At 36.8% G+C, this 16,855-nt stretch overlaps 1 protein-coding gene across 1 annotated transcript in view; it reads right to left on the bottom strand.

Annotated features, from left to right (window-relative positions):
* LOC106867620 (deoxyribonuclease-1) overlaps positions 1 to 3,537 on the bottom strand; it is a 33,669-nt gene extending 30,132 nt beyond the window's left edge. The window contains exon 1 of the mRNA XM_014912546.2: positions 3,328 to 3,537. Coding sequence (XP_014768032.1) covers positions 3,328 to 3,471 — 144 coding nt within the window. The 5' untranslated portion in view covers positions 3,472 to 3,537. The remainder of the gene's footprint in view (positions 1 to 3,327) is intronic.
* Positions 3,538 to 16,855: the final 13,318 nt, after the last annotated feature.

Below are 16,855 nucleotides of genomic sequence, written 5' to 3' on the forward strand. Positions count from 1 at the left end.
AACTCTGCAAGAAGTTAAATTTTTTTTTACTAAAACACAACTGGAACCCTAAGTAAGGCATGTGTAAAATTTGAATGAAATTGGTTGTGTAGTTCTCGAGTTTTAGGGATTCACACAGACAGACAGACAGACAGACAGACAGACACACATTCTCATTTTTATATATATAGATAATGTATAAAAGCTATTATTGTTATGTAAGTATTATAATTGGTGTCTGTGTTATAATTAGTGTGTATGTGTTAAAAGAGAGAAAGACAGTGTTTGATTGTTGAAACTGATATTAATCAGGGAATTGTCCTGTCTCCATTCCTCTTCAGTCTAACAATGATATATTGATGGAAGTGATATTTGTAGTCACCACTTATTTTTCACTTGACCCAAAACTGCAATTCCATCCAATGATTAGTTGTAGATAAAATGCCTGACAAAGGATGACCACATTCACTTGCCACTAAGGAACCTTAGTAGGTGTATGCCACGTCAGCACATGCCAACACATCAGCAACCACTGTATCAAGCCCTCCATGCAGATGTTGACAGCAATGGACTGCCTGACAAGTGGAACAAGTCCTTTCTACGAGAAGTCAAAGTGCAGATAAAAATTAGGATAAGTCACAACAAGCAAACAATGATATATGATGGAAGTGATATTTGCAGTCACCACTTCTGCCCAGCCTTTCAAGGATAGCTTCCTTTCAATTCCTTTCTGTATGAGATTAACCACTCTGCTTGTAACTTCATCTTAGTTGCTATTGTAGTGGCTATTTGAAACCAAACCACTAGGTAACTGGTTAGACATCATGGCCAAAACACAATAGTTTCATATGATCGGTCTATTAAGCAACCAATCAGTGCCAAAGAATGACACAAGCTGATTTAGAACAATAACAAGATGTTATAGGAATTATATTTTGTTACTGATTAGAAAATGGGAAGTTTATAGACAAGTACAAATGCTGTAGAGACCACAATGGAACTAATTAGCTTCAGTTTCGATTAAAAAAAATACAAAATGATGAATGTCCAATGCCAAGACAGCATAATGATCACAATAAATGGTAAACATTTAGAAAATGTACCCTATTTCACCTACTGGGGCAATACAGTATATGTAGATGTGTGCATCGGTCACCTAATTAGTTTTGTGACTTTATCAGAAGAGATAAGGAGTTGTACCTGTTCCCTTCATAGAGGAACTTCAATGCTAGAAAAGGAGAGGAAACTCCTATTCATTAGATTCATTCCATCCCAGGGACTTTTACATGGTCTTCACCCACCAAGGTTTGGATCAATCTGATCTTATAATAGAATACATGTAGTTTCCCAAGGTGCTGTGCTGTGAGATTTAACCCAGTATGACATGGTTGCTAAATGAACTCCTCAACCATGCCAATGTCCACAATCATAAAACAAATTCAGAATTTAATTTTTGTTATTCTCGTCTAATCCTAGGTCAGCTATGACCAAAGGCTTTTCAAAATTAACTGTCCTCTCTTTTTGTATATCTAGGACTACTTTATTCAATATGTCCTTCAATTTTTTCTTTTAAAGGTTAATGTGGTGTTAGGGGTAATTTGGTTTCTATTTCTAGCAGGTTGAATGACCAGAAAGAGGCTCCTTTGCTGTTTACATTAGATAATTGTTTACAACACTGAAGATCAAAAAATAATTTTGAAAAAAGAAGGTGCTTATTTTTCAACAATGAGATGTTGATAAATGGCTGCCCTGAAAGAGAGCTAAATCAAAGTTAACACTGCATTTTTCATAACTGTAAATATGTGGTGAAACAGACAGACAGACAAATAGTGTTGACATATTTAGGCCATAGGGCATTAGAAATAATTATAGTGAGAAAAAAGACAATATTAGTTGGTGACTATTAATGTTTCCATTTTTTAGGCAAATAAAAGAAACAACATGGGACATGTTTGGGTTTTATTCTGACCTCATCAATATTCTTTTCTACTCTAGGCACAAGGTCCAAATTTTTGGGGAGGGAGCCAGTCGATTAGATTGATTCCAGTGTGCAACTGGTACTTAATTTATCGACCCCAAAAGGATGAAAGGCAAAGTTGACCTCGGCACAGTTTGAACTCAGAACGTAAAGACAGACAAAATACTGCAAAGCATTTCACCCAAAGTGCTAACGTTTCTGCCAGCTCCTCGCCTTGACCTCATCAATATTGCCAGAGAAAGCAAAAAGAGAATCACTATGTAAATATGTAAGAGTGTCAATTAGTTGATATCATTTATTTGAAAAACAATATTGCTTGTGATGGTGTTTACATAATGGTAATACTAGTCCATATTCCAGAATTCTTGCATATTTCTGTTTAAAATCAAAGAGAAGGGATAACAAAGTAAAATAAGAGTAAAAAAATATCCTACAAAGATTGGTAAGTTTGATGAGAAACTTGGGTGTGGCATAATTCATTCTTCAGCAACATCCAGCTATAATTTAATCTCAGTTACTTCAGTTGTGTTTTAAATCATGTAACCTAATTAGAAGCTTCATGTAGTTGATGAGTGATTAATTAACCAAAAAGAAAACGCTACCAATAGAATGAGGGGTAGAGAGCTGTGATCATATGTGTTAATGATTCAACCAGTTTGCCACCTTAATAATAACAGTACAAAAAAATATATTTAAAGACTGCTTTTGTAGATATTGTGTAAAATCCTATGTTTCTAGCTTTAGGGAAACAGGAGACATTACATAGAGGAGTTAACTTATAGGCACATTATCCCTGAAAAATAGGTCTATTAGCCAAATATAAGTGTGCAATCTGTACTGCAAAAGACTGACCTTGGGTTAAACAGCAACAACTTCTGCAGAGAAGTACAAATCAAATACACAAACTTTGTGGTTATTTGTTCTGCAAGAAATATCATGCTCAAATCTCCCTTAAATCACAGATGAGATGGTCATGGTTAGAAAGCCTTTGATCGGCTTCACCTCAACCTGTTGGAGGAGTCTAAGGAAAACAATAACAACAAAGATTCTGACAAACTGGTTTGGGAGCCTCTGTAGTGCCATTGGAATTGCTAGACATAGCAGTCAAATCACCCTCAAATCACACCCTGCCATCTTTTTTTCAAGGGACACATTAGATAATGCAGTCCTAGTTATTCCATTTCTGGGAGAAAGTCATGAAATGGTCACAGCTGGAACACCACTAATCATTCATTTACTCTATTTCAGGGTTGACCTGGCTGGACATCGAAACAACTGTGATTTAGACTTCCAAAAATAGTTTTAAAACAAAAAATCAAAGAGAATTATGTGAAAAGGCCAAAAGAAGTTATAAAAATGAAACTGCTTACTTTCTTGATAACTGTCATGATGGTGTTATTGCCCAGCTTCTTTAAACCAAAAGCTTGTATGTTAAATGAACCAATTTTAAGAGAGGAAACTATCTGTTGAAGGCCAAACAGGGCCAAGAAAGCTAACAGCACAATCCTCCTCATGATTAACAATGAATAATTAATACTTCACTTGTGAAAGCTCTCAGTTGATATCTCCTCTGGTCTGCACTAAGATCAGCAGTTTGATATATATATATATATATATACATGTACATAAACATACATATATCTGTGTATATGTGTGTATAAATATATGTATATGTATATATGTATACACGCATACATATATATACATATAGAGGCACGCACTTCATGCACACATACATATGTATGTCTATTCGTGTCAAACCTTTTTGACTGATATCATCATCATCATCATAATGTGATCATTGATAATATGATGATGATGATGATGATGATGATGACAATTATGATAACAATTACGATGAGTGGAATGATTATGTTAATGCTGCTGCTGCTGCTGCAGCTATTGTTATTGTTGTTGTTGCTGTTGCTGCTACCACTGCTGCTACCACTGCTGCTACCACTGTTGGTCAGTGCTATGAGTGTATGTGTGTGTGCATGTAGAAAGTGGTGGTGGTTTGAAAGACATGAGAGAAAAAGACAGAAAGAAGTTGTAGGCAAGAATCTCCACATAATAAGAAACAATAATAATAATAATAATAATAATAATAATAATAATAATAATAATAATAATAATAATAGTAATAATAATGGAGTTATAATAAGAAAAAGTAACAACGTGACTGTTTTATTGACGTTTTTCAATTAAACTATAATTATTAATCATTTCACCTTCTGTGGACACATCTTTCCATCATTTTGTTTATAAAAGGATTTATTTCATGGCAAAAAGGACCACTTAATTGGGCTTTTTTTCTTTTTCTTTTTTTGTTTTGTATTCCATTTTTGTATTGTTCTCCTCCCTGCCACCCCACTCACACCATTTTGTTTGTATTTTTTTCACTAACATTTCTTCCTATCCTTCTTCAAAAACAAATATTTCTTTTATTATTCTAATAATTGAGAATATAAAAGTACAACACATATTTACAGCTTTTTCCTTTCTTTCTTTTATAACAAAGTGAGACGTGCTACTTGCCAAAAAAAAATGGTTTGCTTAAGTAAAACAACAACAAGGCTTCAACACAAAAAAATTCAATGTTCAGCAGATGTTGAGTTCAAATATGGTTTGTAACCCATGTCATTCCTGATGAGGTGTAACGATATTAAAACATGCCTACAAGTGTCTCCTATTCTTAACCAAATATTGCACTCGCTCCCCACTCCACTCACTATATTCTACTATTTAATCCAAATTCCAGATTTGTCTCCTCTGCTTTTTTTCAACCACAATTAATCATTAATAATCTTTTTTTCTCCTCATTGTCAGTAGAATTTTATTGTTTTTGTATTTGGCTTGCAAGATTCTTGATCTGAAAAACAGATATTGTTGTAGGTTAGGATGGAGGATGATTTTCGCAATAAGAAACAACATTGCTTCTATTTCATTGCTTTTTATTATTACTATTTGGTGGCGAGCTGGCAGAATCATTAGCACACTGGGCAAAAGGCTTAGCAGCATTTCATCTGTCTTCAAGTTCTGAGTTCAAGTGCTGCTGGGGCTGGCTTTACCTTTCATCCTTTTGAGGGTTAATAAAATAAATACCAGTTGAAAACTGAGGTCGATAATAATCGATTTAACCCCTCCCAAAACTGCTGGCCTTATGCCAAAATTTGAATCCTTATTACTATTAGTCAGCTAGTTAACCAATTAACTATTTACCGAATTAGTTTGCTTGAGTCTACAGAGACTTGGAGTCAGTAAGACAGATCTAGAAGAATGAAGACAAATCGTTGTGGGGTGGGGGAGTTGAGAATGGTGTTGAAAAGACAGACAAACCTGCTGACAGATTAATTGATTCTTTTATCTTTTATCTTTTACTTTCAGTCATTAGACTGTGGCCATGCTGGGGCACCACCTTGAAGATATTTTAGTCAAATGAATCAACCACAGTACTTATGTTTTTAAAGCCTGGTACTTATTTTATCAGTGACTTATGCCAAACTGCTAAGTTATGGGGACATAAACACACCAACACTGATTGTCAGGCAGTGGTGGGGGACAAACACGGACATAAAGACACACTCACACACACATATATGATGGGCTTCTTTCAGTTTTAATCTACCAAATTCACTCACAAGGATTTGGTCAGCCCAAGACTATAGTAGGAGACACTTGCCCAAGATGTCACACAGTGGGACTGAACCCAGAACCATGTGGTTGGGAAGCAAGCTTCTTACCATACAGCCACGCTTGTGCCTTTGAACAATTAATGAGGCAACTGATTAATTAATTGTTAATTAGTTGACTATTAATGATAAAAATAATTGAAATAGAACCAGTGCATGCATTTCTTCTTGGCACAAATAACGTCCCCACCTTCCTTGAATACAACAAAATTAATAAAATGTTAATTGTTAGCAGCTACTTTACCAATTATTGTTGTTGTTGTTGTTTAGCCCGAGGTCCTGCAAACCTACCATCTAGGGTATTCTAACTTTGACCACCTCATCTTATTCTTCAGGTAGTCACATTATCTGATGTATCCTTCCATATTTAAGACAGTAAGAAATATGGTGATTTAGCTGCTGTTTCTAGCAGGAGGCTCTAGATGGTCATTTGACCACAGAGAGACTACATTAGATTGTTGTTGTCCAAGTACATTATTGATCAAAAGTGTTCTGGCCATGACTATCACGTCTTTTGTAAAAGCTAGCCCCAACCTGGTGCTATGTTCTGTGAGTATTATAAGAGGAGTGGAGGTTGTGTTGATGGAATGAAAGGTGATGACATTGGTGGCATGGAGTAGCGAAAACGTGTTGCATAGGATGTAGAGTACAACTAAGAGTGTGAGTAGAGTCGAAGGTCTTGATGTAGTGTTTTAGATGTTTATGTTCTTCTTTATCACACCCAATTTTCTTATCATTTGTGTTGTTTTTATTCATTTTCCTATCCTGCAGTCTGCTTGTTTCTTTAGGAAGAGTCTGAGATATCTGCCAGTGTACAGAGGGGTTTCGTTCTTGTCTGTAATAGTTATATCTGCATGATTTACCTCAATCTCCTCATTTTAACAGGAATCCTAACATAGCTGTAGTCACTGTAAACTACTTAGTTTATCAAATGTTATTTATTACATCACTATTTCCCTTTTTCACACCTTTCTGCCAGTCAGCATCCTTGTCTGTTTATATGGTGAGGGGACACAAAATTAGTAACTGTAGCAAAATTAGTAATTTATGATTTCTTATTATTCTCTCCGACTTGTTTGAAACCATTATATTGCAAGTACTGCATCATCCTTTTGTACTATTGCATCATCTTTAGAAGTAAAAATTGGTCAGCATAGTTGCTGTTGTTGAAGTCAAGAGAGTCTGGAATGTAGTCAGATGACAGATACTTTTTTCAAGAAATTTTTCCTCAACTTTGATCGAATTGTAATTGAGAAAAACTCCATAAGTTGTACCCAGTGTAAGCTATGGACACATAAGAGGTGCAGCAATATCAAAGGAAGGCTAACTGGGAAGATAGTTTTTGTATGTGGCAGATACTCAGGAGCAATAAACACTGAAAATATGCAGAAAACAACCTTTGCCACATTCCAGGGAGAAAAACTAGAAGTAGTTAATAGCTTCCATTATCTAGGTGACCAAGTTAGTAGTGGGGGAGGGTGCGCTGAAAGTGTAGCTGTTAGAATAAGAATAGCCTGGGCAAAGTTTAGAGAGCTCTTACCTCTGCTGGTGACAAGGGGCCTCTCACTCAGAGTAAAAGTATGACGCATGTGTACGAACCACCATGCTACATGGCATTGAAACATGGGCCGTGACTGCTGAGGACATGCGTAAGCTTGCAAGGAGCGAAGCCAGTATACTCCAATGGATGTGTAATGTCAGTATACATACTCGACAGAGTGTAAGTACCTTGAGAGAAAAGATGGACCTAAGAAGCATCAGTTGTGGTATGCAAGAGAGATGATTGTGCTGGTATGGTCATGTGGCAAGAATGGATGAGGATAGCTGTGTGAAAAAGTGCCACACCCTAGCAGTTGAGGGAACCTGTGGAAGAGGTAGACCCAGCAAGACCTGGGATGAGGTGGTGAAGCATGACCTTCGAACTTTAGGCCTCACTGAGGCAATGACTATTGACCGGGACCTTTGGAAATATGCAGTGCATGAGAAGACCCGGCAAGCCAAGTGAGACCATAATCCATGGCCTCTGTCAGAAGTGTAGCCAGCTCACTAATTCGTATCTTTACTTCATTGGACACTAAACCCTGCTTGCAAAAACCTGTTGAGGCAAGTGAAATCAAAATCGAAATTGAACCAAATTCGACGACTGGCACCAATGCCAACCTCTCCTTCATTGGACACTAAACTCTGCTTGCGAAGACCGGTTGGGGCAAGTGAAATCGAAATCGAAATTGTAATTGAACCATATTCAATGACTGACACCTGTGCTAGTGGAGCACTAACAGCACCGTCCAAGCGTGATCATTGCCAGAGCAGCTGTCTGGTTTCCATGCCGGTGGCACGTAAATAGCACCATTTGAGCATGATCGTTACTAGCATCGTCTTACTGGCACATTAGAAAGCATTCAAGCAAGGTCGTTGCCAGTGCCGCTGGACTGGCTCCTGTGCAGGTGGCACGTAAAAAACATCATTTTGAGCGTAGCCGTTACCAGTACTGCCTGACTGGCCCTCGTACCAGTAGCACATAAAAGCACCCACTACACTCTTGGAGTGTAGTGGCATTAGGAAGGGCATCTAGCTGTAGAAACTTTGCCAGATCAGATTGAAGCCTGGTGCAGCCATCCAGTTCACCAGTCCTCAGTCAAATCATCCAACCCATGCTAGCATGGAAAGCGGACATTAAACGATGAGGATGATGATAATGATGATGATGTTGCTAATAAAATATCTGGATATTTGGTGTTTAACAATCAATATTCTTTTCTCTGTTGGATTCCAAGTCAATTTTTTCCCACACTAATGCCTAATTTGATTAATTTTTAAGTTTTAGAAAATGATGCCTAAAATAAGGTAGAATGAGTAATGACTAATTTCAATAATTTTTTCCTCTTTAAATGCAGATCGTGAAGAAGCTATAGAGAATATTTTATGCTGAGTTATTTTGATTTAATCAAGTTTCATTAATTTCATATCATGTGCCATTTTTCCATGCACCCTTTTCATTTTAAATTTTTGCTGCATTTACAATTTCTGATGCCTAAGGATGGATAGTGATGTGTATGAGTCTGTTTTTGAAAGTCATTCTGCAGCAGTGGCAGCTCGTGTATAGGCACTGTGGAACTGCACCCCCACTATTACCACTCTTTCTTTATACTTGTACATTATATAATCCTTAAGCTTAATGTCAGTAGCCATCCCCTAGTTTATGAAAAAAATATAAAATCCTTGTATAGAATTGTGTGCTTCACAGTTCCAGCAATGCAGTGTTTGACTGTTGTGCACATGCTCACATGTCCAAGATAGGAAGCTGTAGTGTATGTGTGCTCCATCGCGCTCTTCATCCGATGAAGTGGCTATCCTGCGCAGGTCCAGCACGTGACGCGCATTCCATCCACGGATACATTGTTTCTGGAATTGACTGCTGTCACTGTTCCCCTGCCCCATTGTGATGTGCAGCGTGCCTTCGGCGGCTTGACCCAAATTTCCTCCCCTACTTTCACACCAGCGGGTCCCTTCTCTTCCAGTCAACTCGCCCTTCCGGTCAGCTCCCCAGTCGCTCACGTCATACCACAGAAGCTTCACACTAGGGAGAGAAAGCACTGTGTGAACAACAGTGCTGAGTGAAAGGTAGTGTTTCTTTTTGACTCTATATGTGTTGTGCTTAAAAACATGTTTATATTCTTGAATTTGATAAAGTGTAGAATTAGATTATTATCCTGCTTCCAGCTTCAGTGTTGCTGCCAGGATTTGAAAAATAGGGCAGATTTTCCCCCTTTTTATGTAATTTAGGGGGGATTTTTGAAAAACAAGGGAGAATTCATGGCAGTGTTCAATGTACAAATTAAACATACTACCCAGCAATGGCTAAAACACAAACCAATCAAGTTTATGCATAAAAATTCTTTTTATATGTTTGTTTCCTTTTACACAATGGCTAAAAATGTTCTGAAGCAGCACCCCCCACTAATTTTATCTACAAGCCACCACTGTTCTGGAGAACTGACAAGGCAAATTTATCTTATCTTGGCTTACTCATTTTGGCCCAGCTATATGCTTTTTATATGCTCGAAGAGAATGACGATAATTTTCTGAAATAGTGTTCAGATTATGTTATAACGTTTTTAATGCACTTAGAGAAGGTCATTTATTTAGCTGATAAAGTTTTTCTTCACAAAGTCAAAAATGCAGTAAAAACTCCTCGTTGTTCCCCACTCCCCCACTGTCATTCTGGCTTTGCGAGAATTGGACTGTCAGAAATTAAGGTCAAATGTTGCAGTGCATTGATTGCGAAGTCCCTGCCTGATGCCAACCTCTTGTTTTACTACTTTAAGGTCAGTATTAGTCCTGCACATCTTAAATCCGATTTTGAATTCCTGTCTTTTGTTCAGTGTGTCAGCCATAAATGGCTTTCACATGAACTTCTCTCTCTACTGACTCTTGTTCTGTAGTCCACAATCTGCTGCCCTGGTGACACTAAAAGAAGACATTGTGATAGCAAATAAAGAAATGTTTGTTACGGTTCTTATTGTTCTTGTTCTTGTTGTCGTCTAAAATCAAATATAATTCGTATATTCCAATCACAGCCGTCTCACCCCAAGTTTAACAAAGTGGAAGGGAGATAACTATGTTGTACCGTATGTTCTAGCTTCTAGTCATCCCACCAGCCAATGAGGGAGATACGACGTAGTCATTCAACCTGCTAGAAAGAATAGCCAAGTTTCCCTTAAACAAAACCATACCATTTTAAAAATTGCAAGGATACATTAGCTAATGTATTCAAAGATGCAATACCCTTGAAAAAAATAGGTGTTGCTCATGTTTAGAACGACTTCGATCATAATTCTGCAGAATCGGAACTAACCAAAGGTTAAATGGTAACAACCATATAAGCTTATTCTATTATCTCCCAATACAAAAATTAAACCTTATTTACTTGGTAGGGATCTAGATGTCGCCACACAGTCTAAGGAACAACTAAAAATCTTCAGAAATATGAAACAGTGGTACCCACAAGCAAGGCCGTAGACTGAAACCTGTAAAAAGAAATACAATAATGATTAAAAAGAAAAACAAGAACAAATCTTTTATAAAATAGCAAGGATCCTATAGTACGTCACTTTTGTCTAGTTAACTATACTTGGTAACTTTGACTGACTGATGAATTCACTGAAATGTTAATAGAGATGAATTTTACAAACTTATGTTTGTATATATATATATTTCTCTAGACAGCCAGCTCAAATAATTGAGCTGCCACAGCCTTCCACTCATGTTTGTTCTGTGCCAGTCTGTACAGTACTGAACAACTTCCACCACTAGCTTCTTTGATATTATCACTAAATCTGGTTTTGGGTCTTCCTGTTCTTTTGCCACATGCTGCATCTGTTAATAGAGACTTGTCAAGGTCTTGTCTTCTAAGTATATGGCCACTGAAGTTCTGTTTGCTTTTCATGGTAGTATTTAACAGTGTTTCCTAGCAATTTATCTTGTGAAGAACCTGCTCATTAGTTCTTTTATCCATTCAGTTTATTCTGAGAAAGCATCTAAAACCCTATTGTTTAAATGCTTCAATTTTCCTTTTATCAATTTTCTTTATAATCCAGCATTCAGCTTCATAGGTAGCTATACTAAATATCAATGAATTGTGGAGTCATTTTTCTGTCTGCAAGGGGATGGCCTTATGCTTCCATATGCTGTTCAGTGATATCATGGCACTCATGGATGATATGCCAAGTCTTCTCTTGATTTCATAGGTGTCATTGTAGTCACTGGTAGTAAAAGTACCAAGGTACACAAATTCTGTTATGCATTTGATATTTTCATTGTTTATTGTTATACAAACTTGTTCACTGTTTGTTATGCTTTTAGTTATTTTTGTTACTTTTGTTTCTGGGAGTTTAGATGAAGCCCAGTTTCAGTACTTGCAGCGTTTACTCTGCATACTTCATATTTATGACATCTTTGCTATAAATTTTGATACCACATAGTACGTCTCTCATTATTACCTTAGAATATACAGAGTGGGTCAAAAGTCATGCACCAAAACATTTGACATTTTATTTATATTGTATTACTATTATTGTTATTCATTTTGTTCATCACGTACAAGCATGTGTGTATTCATCATCATTTTATTTATTATATTCAATTTTTAAAAATTTGAAGTACGTCTTTGACAATTCCCGTGTGTATTTGAACTTATTTTGTACATAGTTTTTGGCCCACCCTATATATCAAAGAGGTGTGGAGAAAATATGCAGCCCTGGAGGACCACCTTGTCCAATATGAAACCAGTCTGTTAGTCTATGGCTTTTCAAGCTGCTGCACTTTGGCATATAAGTTTTTGATAAGGTCTGCTATATGAGAAGAGAATCCCATTTTGATCATCATGTGAGACATTATCAAAGGCTGTTGTGTAATCAATGAAACATAGAAAGATGTCTTTATTATATTCACAATTCTTTTCAATAACCATTTTAAGATTCAATATCTGGTTTCTTGTTCCTCTTTCAAGCCTAAAACCTGCCTGTTCTTCAGTAATTTCTTCTGCTAACTTCATTTTTCTTCCACACGAGATGATTTGAGTAGAATTTTGCTAAAGTGACTTATCAATGCAATAGTTCCATTGTTATTGCATTGCTGGACATTTCTTTTTTGACCTTGCTGGATGAATATTGACCTAACCCAACCATCAGACCAGCTTTTACTTATCCAGCTTGAGGAGCACAGTTTATTGCCACCTTTAATTATCTCAGCTGTTATGTTTTTGAAATATACTCTTTTTCATTATTTCTGTCAGTTCATTTTTGTTTCATCTCTCTCCTTGGAGTAATGCAACTAGTTAAGCAGCCCACCTACTTAATCTAACATTGACATATTGATATTTATATTTACCTTAATTTATTTATACATATATCTGTAGCACCAGTAATGCTTACATTTACAATGTTCATAATTCTTATATTTACAACGCCGCTAACACTTACTCCTAACCCTGGTAGGGGCAACAATCTTAACATGCTTGAATATTTGAATGTTGACAGGTCAAAAGTGAGAACAGGTGTAGCATGTCAATCAAACAAACACGGAAACCTTCTTTCCAAGCGCTGAATAACATCTTCCCTTCCCATGCTTCCTTCCACATTCCTTTCCCAGTTTTTAAAGTTGGCACTGTCATTGAAAGGTAGGTCTAGTGAGATTGTAGAGATGCTTGAAAGGAGACGTGTTGATGTATGCTGCATACAAGAGGTAAGATGGAGAGGAGCTTCAGCCAGGGTCCTCCCAGGCAAGGCATATAGGTAGAAAATCTTCTGGGATGGTAACAGCGATGGAGTAAAGGGTGTAGGCATACTCCTTGCAGAGAAATGGGTGGATAAGGTCATAGAGGTAGTCAGGGTGTGCGATAGAGTGCTTAAGCTCAGACTAGTCTTGCAGAATAGTATGGCTACAATTATCTCTGCCTATGCCCCACAAGCAGGCCTACCAAATGATCAGAAGGACCACTTTTATTATATCCTTCTACAGGCTACCTCAAGGACGAGTATCAATGACCTCATCTTCATGGCTGGAAATTTTAATGGGCGTGTTGGACAGCAATCTGGTATCTTCCATGGTGTTCATAGAGGCTATGGAATTAGTTCCTGAAATGAAGAGGGAACTAGACTACTGGAGTTCTGTGATGCAAGCAACCTATTATTCTGCAACACCAACTTCAGGAAGCCAGAGAGCCACTTGATAACTTATCAATCAGGCAACTCTGCTAGCCAGATTGATTTCATCCTCACCAGACAGCGGGATGCATGGTTGCTCTTAAATACAAAGACCCTCGCTGGTGAAGAATGCCCCCCCCCCCCAGCATGGACTAATCATTAGTGACTTTAGACTTGAGGCCAGAAGGATGCCAAGAAGCAGACCAATTTGGAAAAGAAGGATTTGGAAGCTTAAGAAGCCTTCACATGGTCAGAGGTTTAGGAACATCCTCACTGTGAAATTTTATGAGAGGGAGGAAGAGCTTATGACATAGAGGGTAACTGGAAATTCTTATGTGACAGTTTACTGAGTGCCACAGGCCAAATCTGCAGCTGGTGCAAAGTCCCTTCCAGACCTAGGGTAATGTGATGGTGGACTAATATCCCTATCTTTGAGTTCCCAAATATACTTACTTAATCTTGTCGAGTTAATTCTGTTTTTATTTCTAAAAGAATGTTGATGTGTGACTAGTCTACATTTTATCTCATTTTGGGTAGCTCCTATATAACTCATTTTACTATACTGTGTTGTGGCTGTACATTGGTAAACTACATCCCTAATTTTACGGGAATTACCGAAGGCACAATTATCCCTATTTCTACAGTCATATAGATTGTGCTGTAGGGGGGAATTTCTTGCTAGTGGGGTAGGGTTAAGTCTATTGAGATTAAAGTGGTTATTTTGGTTCTGAGTGTATACTTTACAAAGATTGGGGTAGTGTTTATTGTTTTTATTTCTACTTATACTGCTGTCTTTGTTATTTTTGCTTCTATTTAAGTAGAAAATATCTAATTTTTTATTATTCAAGGAGGGTATAATGCTTGCTAAATTATGTGTAAGACCATAATCTATCCTAATTGTACTACTATTTATAAGTTTAGAATACCTATTATTCTTATCAAAATTTTTATTTATAACATTAAATAATTGCTTAGCTAAGTCAGTCCTTATTTGCGTTGCAAAAGGGAATATGCACCAGATCTTATCTCCCAATTTACCAGTAGTTTCTTCATGGTTAATGTGTTTATTGATATTATTTATCCTACATCCATTAACCCTCATTGTTCTACCCATTGTGTTACTGTCATTCTTATGCTTACTTACACTTTTTTTAAAATCTGATCCTATTAGTGTCATTAGCTGCGCTTTTTTACATCACTTAGGTGCATGGTCATGTGCAATAATGTTGTGGCTAACATATTCGTTATTACCACTATTCATTGCATGCTCTATAGCCCACATTCATAAGTGCCTTATCATACTTATCCTCATGTCTATTAAATATGTCCACATTAGATGAGAGATAGGAAATCCTTTTGCTAATGCCACTTATTAAAGCCCTTTTTACTGATTGTAGATGGTTACTTTGATAGTTTATATACTTTAAGTCAGAGTTAGGTTTCATAAAATGTTGGTATAAACCTGTATTTAAATCACAGTTAATGTCTGAGTAGTTGATAGAGTAGTTTTCATTCTCTATAGCAATGGAGAGGCTGAATCTATTAAAGAATTTATACAGATGTATATAAGAAAATGTGTGTCCTCTCTATATAGGCCTCCCTCAAGTTTAGGGTATTTTGTATAGATATTGTCTAAAAGGTAAATTCCCACTGAGTCAGGTGATCCCATGGTTATATCAAAGAAATCAAGGGTGTCCTTTCTAGCTCACAACTTATCAACATAGAAGATAAATTTTTGATTTACTGAAATTATTGCTGCTTCCATGAAGTTAAAACAATTACTTTGTGGCCAATAAGACCAACTCAAAGTGAGAAGAGGAAATAAGCTCAAAAATCAAAAGTTCTCCAGAACTGACATGTCAATGTATGACAATTATTGTGCTGATGATGTCTATTGAGGCAGAAACACATACCCACAGCTGTCCTTTTATCTCCATTATCTGAACCAAATCAGACTGTTGTGTCTTTAATGACAATTTTGGAGAATTCTTGATTCTTGAGATTATCTCTCCACATTTGGAGTTATCAGCTACCACCGTCACATGACGTCCCTGAAAGCAGAAATAATTTCCAATATCTTGTATGACATTTAATATACCCTTAATCATCTTTGCTGTGTTTACACACACACACACACACACACACACACACACACACACACATACACAGTCATCATCACCATTTTTATATTCACTTTTCCATGCTTGCATGGGTTGGACGGTCCTTTCCAACACAGTATTTCACCATCATCCCTTTGTGTGAGGGTCAACATTCTGAGGTCAGCCTTCCCTATTTCTGCCCATCTCTTCCTTAAGCCTTCCTCTTCTACAATCTATAAGAATCTACTGGCTCTTGCCTACTCATCTGTTATCATCCACATGCATCTCATGTCTGTACCACCTCAATCTACACCTGATTCCGGTTATACCCAGTCTCAGCTCATCACTACCACATTATTCATACTAACATTACACATGCTGTCAATCATGCTCATTTAACTTCCCTCCAGCTTTTGCATCTCCTCTGTCTTTTGCTGTTCTCATTTCCCAATCATGATGTGTCACACCTTTTAGAAAACTAGCAAACAATTTACTCTTTGTTTACAGAGACAATCACCCTTTCTCCAGTGGAATAATTCCCTGAATGACTCCAGCTTCATCAAGCAGGAACAAGAAATGAAGGGAAGTGAAACTCTTGGTTTTATGCATTGCTTCCATGTTTGGAATTTCTTCTTTAAGTCTTTTATAGATTCTACTCTAAGGACTAACTTGAATATGCTGTTAAGCAAAACTTAAGGTCTTCAATCAACATCAACTCTACAACATGACTCTACTCTGAATATTCAGTCACATCATCAGTAAATGTTCTGTTGTTCTTAAACTAGCTTCAAAATAACTGTCTGTCTGTCTTCTTGTACATATGTACGTATGTACGTATGTATGTATGTATGTATGTATGTATGTATGTATGCATGTATGTATGTACGTATGTATGTATGTATGTATGTACGCATGTACATATGTATGTACGCATGTACGTATGTATGTATGTAAGTATGTATGTATGTATATATGCATGTATATGTGAATGCACATATGTACACATGTACATGTAAAACATATATAGTATACATGCATGCCTCTGTGTATGTGTGTGTGCGTGTGTGTGTGTGTTACAAATGTTTTCTTTGTTTCAATAATGTTTTTTTCAGTGAAATATAATTGTAAACGCCATCTGGTGAGAGTATCACAACAGCAGAGTATTTTATGGCAGGGTGTAATCAGTAAACGATAAGATTAGTTTACATGTTTAATGGCCGTCTTTCTTTACTTTTGTAGCAAAACTCTAAGTGGTAGGAATAGTTAGAGTGGACTGCATATATATGTGTGCGTGTGTGTGTGTGTGTATTATGTATATATATGTATATACACACACACAACTGTTTCTTCTGACTGTCTGTCTGTCTGTATGTATGTACATTGTGTGTGTGTGTGTGTGTGTGT

Source organism: Octopus bimaculoides, chromosome 15, assembly GCF_001194135.2.
Source record: "Octopus bimaculoides isolate UCB-OBI-ISO-001 chromosome 15, ASM119413v2, whole genome shotgun sequence".
NCBI classification, from domain to species: Eukaryota; Metazoa; Mollusca; class Cephalopoda; order Octopoda; family Octopodidae; genus Octopus; species Octopus bimaculoides.